General features: G+C 50.4%; 1 protein-coding gene across 1 annotated transcript in view; it reads right to left on the reverse strand.

The window, feature by feature from the left end:
* Positions 1–8,419, reverse strand: part of LOC119091000 (guanylate cyclase soluble subunit beta-2) — a 52,243-nt gene extending 43,824 nt beyond the window's left edge. The window contains exon 1 of the mRNA XM_037213722.1: positions 8,220–8,419. Within this exon, the coding sequence (XP_037069617.1) occupies positions 8,220–8,419 (200 nt within the window). The remainder of the gene's footprint in view (positions 1–8,219) is intronic.
* Between the last annotated feature and the right edge of the window lie 607 nt (positions 8,420–9,026).

Here is a 9,026-nt window from a genome sequence, read left to right on the forward strand (position 1 = left end):
CACATTTTATTGGGGGTCATCAGATTTAAAGAGTACCAAAACAATGTTCTCTCTCAGAAGTACAAACCTCGCACGCACACTCCCCATCACATCGAGATCAATACAAGCCACTGACACGCACTTGGCACACTTGCACAACCCGCAGAACTATCAAGTTGCAGGTCTTCTCGCACTTTCCGGACAGGTTTTTGGTAATAACATCGCATTTCGCCGTGAGCTCCGTTTAAAACAAAGTCCAAACGGGGTTTATGGTAATACAACTCAATAAGTTGTGCTTGTAGGACCTAATTTTTTATCAAGACTTGAATTTGTCCTACAAGATGTTTCAAATATTTGGCTAAGTATATACCGAAAACTACTGTAAAATTTCCGTAATTTTATAATGCCTTGCTAACCCATGAGCCCGTGCAAAGCTTTTTGATCCGGTACACAAGGTGCCCACCGAGCTGTCTGTAAGAAATACGTCAGTAGGCAAAAAAATGCCAGCAGAAAGAGAGTCAGATTTGCCGTCGCATCTTCTTTTTTATGACATTCGGAAGAGGGCCTTTTTTCTGTGTTGTATTTTTTTGCAGAGGGTGGCGTTCTCGTTTTATAACATTGACCCATGGTCTAGAAATGGGGAAAATGACCTGTTGGCGACGAGTGTCGCACACCCCGAAAGTGCTCACGCTCACGCTCGCGACGTGCATTCGGAAGCGAAATCTTACTAACAACCAATCACCTTCCGCGGATTGTATTATACGTGCCGCATCATCGCTCTTGCGAATGTATCAGCGGCCATGCTGTTTTGACCATAAGCAGAAAACAGACCGTAAGATAACGGCAATCCTATGAAGTTTCTATGACGACATCAATGCCAAGGTGACTTTAAAATAGTCTCCCAATAAATCTTTTCGCATTTTTGCGGGCGTATAACTCAGGAACCAGAGGATTTAGGGCCTTTTAAGGGACATGACCTTGAACTGCATCAAAAGGTTCTCAAGCTGGCTATTGCATCTCAAAACCTCATGTAAAGGTGGAACATTCCCTTTAACACTCGCACATACGAATAAACGAAATTTTGTGACTGCACGCGTGGTAATCTCCCCTTCCCCTCCCTCTACTATCTTTGTACAGGATACAGATGCCTGGGGAATGGAGCGTGGTTAGATGCCTCATGTTGATCTTTATACTTTAAGCGGTTAGTAGCTTCAAATTGGTTCAACGTCAGGGTCCTGCTAGTAATTTTGTCACCTTTCTTCTTATTTGTATGCAATCGACCCAAAGAAAATTTCTATCACCTCAACATGTCAGAGGCTGAACGATTTGGTAAGCCATAACGGCATGTAATTTAACTTATCATTAAGCACTGTTGTCACATGACCAAGGCAAAAGTGTTGCCAAGGCTTTAACTTTGATGGTGTAAAAACGCAGGCTGGCGGGCAAAAAGTGCACACAGCAGAAGAAGTGCACTGACTTAAGTTATGTATTCTTATGGCTTATGTCACATTTAAGTTATATACATATATATATATATATATATATATATATATATATACCATTACACCATGTATACCTACAACAGAACGCTTCTTAGCACGTACACATGCACGTGCTGGCGATTATTTCCTCGATAACATGAAATACAGGTTTGTCCCCAGTTTGTTCAGGTTTGTACAGGTTTGTTCAGCAGTCCCGTATCTTGCAACAGTTTACATACTCCATCAAAAAAAGATTTTTCAGTAATCTGGATTCCACAGTGAGCCATTTTCGGCTATGTTGTTTTAAGCGTTACGGCCCGCATAAGCAAGATTTGTTTGGCCCCGAACTGAACCAGAGATGCGAAGCAAGTGACGGGCGTGTTTTTACTAGGAGAAGAAGTCAATCATACCCACCTAAAAATGGTTTAGAAGATCTAACACAATTTGCAACCAAGCCTGAGCGTGACGTTACGCTGTCCGGGGCCTACCCAGACTGAGCGTGACGTTACGCTGTCCGAAGCCTCCCCACACTGAGCGTGACGTTACGCTGTCCGAAGCCTCCCCAGACTGAGCGTGACGTTACGCTGTCCGAAGCCTCCCCTGACTGAGCGCGACGTTATGCTGTCCGAAGCTTCCCCAGATCTCTTTTTACGCTTCGTTACGTTTATCAAATCCCCTCCCTCTCTATGCGTAACATAATTAAGCGACGGCTCCTAAACTCACATGTTTGGCGGCTCAAGTGGTGCAATTGCTCCACTTCAAAGCATGTTCAGGAGATCACCAGGTCGCAACATGGCGTTATATATCAACACGGACGCCTACTGGGATCCATCTTTCCGTAAGCTCTTGGTGTACACCAAGTTTTGACACGTTCTGATAATTGTTCATACATGACGTCAACAAATACGTCGCTGCGACGGATGCTACGGCCCACGCCACCTGCCGGGGCGGGGGACAGCTGTGGCGTCGCTGCGTGCCCCATGTGAGCGGCGCCTGGACGCGCCCCTGACCGTGCCGGCGCCCCGGCGCTGCGCTGTCCCTAAATAGTGCCGGCGCGGCGTGGCGGCCCCGCTGCCGAAGGTCGGGGAGACGCGGCGTCGCGCGCGAATGGGACCGCGGCCTGACAGCCTGCGGGAATGGCAGCCGCAGCGGGCCGAACGCGGCACACGCGCCACGGGAGGAGCTGGCAGGAGGGTAGCGCGCTTGCACACGGTCTGTCATTGATATTTTGCATTGAAATCCACAGGTTTCAATACAATGTTTACGGGTTTCTTGCGATGCATGAAAGCTCGGGAATAAGTCCAAAATATGAATATAAGTAATTACATGTATGATTGTATGTAATGGTATGTAATATTGTATGCAATTGTATTGTATGTAATAACATGTAATTGCAATGATTGCAATTACATACGTTATTCCGATGCAATACCGTATTGCATTCTTAAGTCACTTGCACCATTTCGACGCCTCATCTCCTACATCTCTTGTGCATGCATATGGCTCTCAGTCCCTCACGTGTCAAAATATATTGCTGGTCCCTGTGTCAACAACTGTGGCTGTCCACACATGCCTGAAAAGAAAGTGATCACTCGTTTATTTTGAAGCATGAAAATGGTTATTTGTGGAGGCACAAACCCCTCGCAAACGGCATTTAGCGTTCTTCCCATCATGTGCACGCATGCTGAACCTGCATTCGAATTACATGCACCTCGATGCAGTTTGCCATTGCCAATGTGACAATTTTCCAGATTTACGGTAAGAATAAAGCGTGCTTAGTCCTGCAAACCTGGTCATTCATTGTTGCACATCCTTGCAAGCAACAACATGCCTAATATGTGCTTTTTTCCAAAAGCTGACACTTCATCCAAGAGCAGCTATATAACCAGCTCTGACCAGAGGGTAGCCCGACGCCTTGCTCATCTCGCTGATGGATCTAAGAGGTTCCAATTGTCAATGACCTTCAAAACGATAAAAAAGCCAACTTACCACCTTCGACCCACTTTTAGTACGCTGCACTGAACCTAAAACTAAACTAAAACCTCTCCTCAGCAGTCAAACCTCCATCGCTGTTGCTACATTTCGATAGATCTGTGAGAAAATTGTTACATATTTTGTAACAAAGTTCCACACACCCCTGCACATATTTGAAAACAGCGTTCGCGCAGGCGGGCCGCCGGGCTGACCGGGCCGTGGACGCGTGACCTTCTCTTCGATCGGGGTCATCCGGCATATCAAACGGCACGAGCGTCGGGTGGACACGCACTGCCTCAGCTCCGTCACGCCAGCTCCCCCTCCCCAACCCCCACCCCCGCGATAAGCCGGTTCAGCCGTGGAGTCCAGCCATGCGGCCGCCATGCCGCCAGCGGTGCTAACGCGACGCACAGCGGGCCCTGCACGCACCCGCCGGCGTCACAGGCATTCAAACAGCCCCACTCCGGACAAGCGAGGGTCCTGAAAGATCTGTCTGAACGGTGTGCCCGGGTAAGGGGTCCAGACCTCCCCTATCCCCCCTCCCCTCCTTCGCCCACACTGCTCTGCTCCCAAGGATGCAAGAGCAACGGAATGTTCTGAAAATAATCCTTGTCAACACAGCTGGAAAGATCAATATCAAAGACATCAACATGTTTGCGTCCGCAGCCGAACGGGAATTGTCTAGGCTAGGCATGGGACACGCAGGTAGTCTATAATTAAGGCTTAAGTAGTGGTATGTGACGTCAAACCCGGCCCAATTGGCCCCTGATGAAGAACAGATCAAATGTGAGGTAAAAGGGGAAGTCCGATGGGGTTGCCATTCTGGAAAAGTTATTCTGATACACGGCAGAATTCTACAGATGCACACACAAACACTAGTATGAAGTCAGAGACGCATTGGAGTGCTTCCGACAGGCTTTGTCCCCCTGCCGCGCGCCGCTCCGCGGCCGGCGGCTTCAGCTTACGGTCGATTCCCCGTATTACGCAGCGTGGTGGCGGCCAACGGTCGAAGTGAGCGGGCTCAATGGCAGTTTCTTCTCTAAAAGCACCGAAAGTGCTCAAAGCACCACGAACGTGCGTGCCTCAAATCGATGGCAGCTGCCCCTGATGGGTGTCGCTTTTTCGAAGTAAGGGGGCGGAGGCAGAGTCATGAAAGTCACCATAAGGGGAGATGCACAAAAAAGTTACCGGATATGACCATATATATATATATATATATATATATATATATATATATATATATATATATATTGGCCGTTGAAATTAGCAATGTCTCCGTAACAGTGTCTTTTCCGTAATACACTTCCAATCTTGCTCATTAAGTAGGTATTTGGGTTGTGCTTGTTAAGAACAGAAGCCAGACGCATTATAAGAACAGTTCAAGTGAACCTCCTGACTGCTTCATTTTTATGCTTCGTCGACATTTCGTCAATCATTTGCCACTCTCAAAACACAAGACCCTAACCTAAAATCACAATTATCACACAGTAATGGCAGGTAACATCCACCATGACTTAAGTTTAACTAAAAATACCGAACATTCCGATATGCACACCGCAGCTTTGAAGCAAATTACAAAATGCCGGCGTACTTCCCTTCACTTCCACGAACACACAACACGTGCTATGTATCGTGAGGAAACTACTTGAAAGCGAAAACTCGTGGAAGGTGATTTTGTACCGCCAAATTGCTTCCCGCTAAAGTTACTGTACTCAGTTATGCTATTTTTACTCTATTTTCTTTACGCTATCTATTTATCTGCTGGACTTGGTTCTTGCTAGATCTTTCGGCTTAATGTCAGGCTGGACTTTGGTTCGTGCTGGATCTTTGGACTAGACATGAGGCTGGGTCCCCGTTCTTGCTGGATCTTTCGGCTCGATATGAGGCTGGATCCTGGTTACTGGATCCCTCGGCCTAATACCAGACTGATTGCTGGGTTCTTCCTTGTTCCGGAGCCAGGAAACAGGAACTGGTCCCCAAGAAGAAATATTGGGAACCAAGCGCATGTCTGCTGACTACGTGTCTTTAGAATCGCATGTGCGTGGCCACCTCAAACCCATGCGGAGGCCTGGCAATCTGCATCAGTTTCTCATAACACGCCAGCGTCCGGAAACTGAAGGGGTGTCACTACACCTGTCTCTTGTGTACCTGCTGCAGGGGAAATCTGCGCAAGCTTTACCATTATGCACTTAGGTAATTTGTTGTGCATTCATTCACGCATTTACCAGAAGTGAGTGTCCACACTTTGCATGGCTATCAAGCCCTCCGTTTCACGCAGGTTCTCGACTGACTAACTTGTCACCAATGAAACGTATGCATCAAAGTCAACAAGAAACAAGACAATAACACACCTTCATGCATCATTCCGGAACATGGTCCTCAGCCTTTCCCCAAAGACGCTTAGGTAGGTGCTCTTCTGTTGATAATGCCTTTTCCCCGCACGTTTCATTAAACACGCATTACGAGCCCCTGTACATCTGGGGGACGCTGTTCCAAGCTGTTGCGCTTTTGAAGGGAAAGCGACCTTCGCCAGCTTGAGTTAACATGGGTGGAAAATAAAAGGTCCGTCACGTGAATGTCATACGCAACGCGGGCTTATTGTAACAACGTGGCTATTGAGCTGGCTCTTCAGTGGGCGTGCGGAAATACTCATGTACGCATACTCGGTGCACAATGAGCCCACCCACGCAGGGGCGCAGCTAGAATCCTGAGCCCCCCCCCCCCCCCCTCCTCCCCTTCCCAGAGTCTTAGGGGAGGGGCACGGGGTTGATAAAGAGCTCTCTCCTGTGAGAGGCTCCCACCCGAAAATGTCACCGGATACGACCCACCTGATTTCGAGGGGCACAATTCTCTTCGTTTTCTCTTAATATTTACCTTCTTTAATTTAAACAGAAGCCAGAAGTTGCCAAAAGATACAATTATGTTTGTATTTTGAAGCAGATAACCTGAAGGAGCCAGGCGTTAACTACCCGCATAGAGAAAACCACTGGCACTTTCTATCGCACCACGACACAGTGGGCTTTTTCTAAGCTGATAGCACTGAGGCGCCGGGCCAGAGTTTTTAGTGGTTGGATGGAGACATTGTGGGCGTAGATAATAAGTGAACATAGCTTTTAGCTCGAAGTGGGGTCATAACTTAATGCTGATGTGTTCAACCAATGTTGGTCTGGGAAAGTCCAGTCTCTGTTCAAAATCGCATAATGGAAGAATTACAAAGCATAGTTTTGACCATGCACGCTGGCAAGTCTAAGAACAAAACCCCGCCACCCGGCGTTGCAGTCTCTGTGAACCGCGCGGCTTTGACTCAGCGGTTAGTGTTGAGTGACGGCCAACGGATGGACGAAAATGGCAACGTTTCTAAAAGAAGTGGTTTTAATCGTTGCATTTTCATGAATTCATTCATTTCGTTTCATCATTTCGTTCAATAATAAGGTAGTCTAGGAACATGCTTTACCTGTGCAATTTTTAGATTAATGATATGAACGGATCGGCACTCACAGCACCGTGAACTGATGCTGGGCTTTGGTGATGGAGCTAGACGAGTAAAGGTAGTTTATCTGTACACAGGAAAACTTTAAAAATGTATAGGTGAAATTAATACCTCAGTATAACTTTTGAATGGCACGAATTCATTTTTGAGATTCTACGGAAAGCCTATTTGACGACGGCTGTTGTCGCGCTCCGGGCGCCTTTCGCCCGGTGTTAGTAACCGTGGTAACGCCGTTGGGTTTGACAAAACCTGTAGCCCGACCATAGGCGTTCTTGTTCCTAAGACTGCGAGGACAAGGGCTCAAAACTCTACATTCATTATGTTTTACATGCTGATTCTGAACAAGAGAAGACATCCTCGTTTGTGTCGGACTTTCGCGCTTTAGTCGCTCGCTTTACACCGGAGGCCCCTGACCTGGGTATTTGGCTTCGGATAGACGTAGGACCCTAACTGATGCAAGACGATCCCTTATCGCCGCTTGTGTCCAATAACTGGCGCAGAAACTCCAGCTCCACATAACGGGCCCCTGGCTGAAAGCGGGGGGAGAGCCCCGCGCTCGGTGCTGGGACCCCTGGCTAATGAAGGGGCCTCCATTTCCGCACTGTGGGCTCTCATTGTAAACTCTCACGTCCAGCTTCGTTGACAGAGGGCCCCGACCAACGCGAGAAGCCCTCTGGCATTCGGTGTGCCTGTCCCTGTTCCTGTTTAGCAAATGTCCCCCTGGCTGACATAGCGCCCGCTGTAAGACACTGTGGGCCCAGGACCACCACAGGGGCCTTCATTGTGTCAGGTTCCCGGCCAACGCAGGCCGCGAGGTAAGCCGCTTCACGCGCTCCACGGAGTGGACTTCCGCTGTGTTCTTGCGTCGGGTGATGACGGTTTTTGATGGCCGCCTGCAGACATGGAACGGGTCGCCGTAGGGCGGTCCTAGGGCGGTCCTAGCGGTGCGCGGTAAGCGCCTCGTCGGACGAAAACGTGCGCGCAGTCCGACAGGTCTTTGGGGATGAAGATGGCTGCTGACGGCGGCTGGCGAGGCTGCACCGGGCGGAGGTGCCGCATGGCCGGTCGGTGGGTGTCGATATATGACGCTGGGTCCAGTGGTGCCCTGCCGGATTAGTGGGTGAAAAACTCCCCCCGGGAGTCGCAGCATTGTGTCGCACACGAGCTCAGCAGACGTGCAACCCATGCCGTCTTTTAGAGATGAACGCACGCCCAGCAGAACCAGCGGCAGGAGATCGGTCCAGCGAGTCGCCGCGCCTGCCGCCCGCAGAGCTATCTTCAGCTGTCGGCGCAACCTCTCCACCATGCTGTTACCCTGCAGGTGGTAGCTGGTGGTGCGGTGCGAAAGGCAGCCAAGGAGCGCCGACAGGTGCTGCCACAGGCCGGACTCGAACTGGGCACCGCCGTCAGTGGTGGCCTGTGCCGGTACTCTAGACCGTGCCACCCAGCCGACGACGAACGTGCGGGCGGTCGTGGCCGCCCGGATGCCCGCCATAGGAATGGCTTCCATCCAGCGGATGACCCGGTCGACGCACGTAAGCAGGTACTATGACCATCCGACGGGGGCTGCGGGTTGACAATGTCGATGCGGACGGTGTCAAAACGGGCGCCAGGCGACGTGAAGCCATGTGTCAGGGCCCATGCGTGACGGTATACCCTGACACGTTGGCACAAGGTGTACGCCTGGGACCATTCATTGCCATCCCGGCGAATGGAAGGCCACACAAAGCGCTGGGAGACGAGTTCTTGCGTCCCACGAACTCTCAGGTGTGCCGGGCCGCGCAGAAGCCGGAAGTGCTGCCGCCGGAGGTTTCCTGGCAGTAACGGGCGGGCCTGCCCTCAGACTCTTCACCAGGAGCTTGCAGTCCCTCGTCAGCGGAGCGGCACGCGGAGCCGGCGAGTGCGACACTGCTCATCGTCACCCCGACAGCAGAGCAAACTCTCAGAACTCCTCGGCCATTTTCTCGTATCAGCCAGCAGCTTCCGCCGCACTACATGAAATGAAACGGGAGACGGCGTATAGCGGAGGTGCAGCCTCGGCCGGCGATAGCCGACCGCTTCCGGTCCCGTCAGCCCGCCTCCCCCCCCCCCCCCGCCCTGTC

This window comes from Pollicipes pollicipes, unplaced genomic scaffold (genome assembly GCF_011947565.3).
Source record: "Pollicipes pollicipes isolate AB1234 unplaced genomic scaffold, Ppol_2.1 Scaffold_3216;HRSCAF=3773_pilon_pilon_pilon, whole genome shotgun sequence".
Taxonomy (NCBI): Eukaryota; Metazoa; Arthropoda; class Thecostraca; order Pollicipedomorpha; family Pollicipedidae; genus Pollicipes; species Pollicipes pollicipes.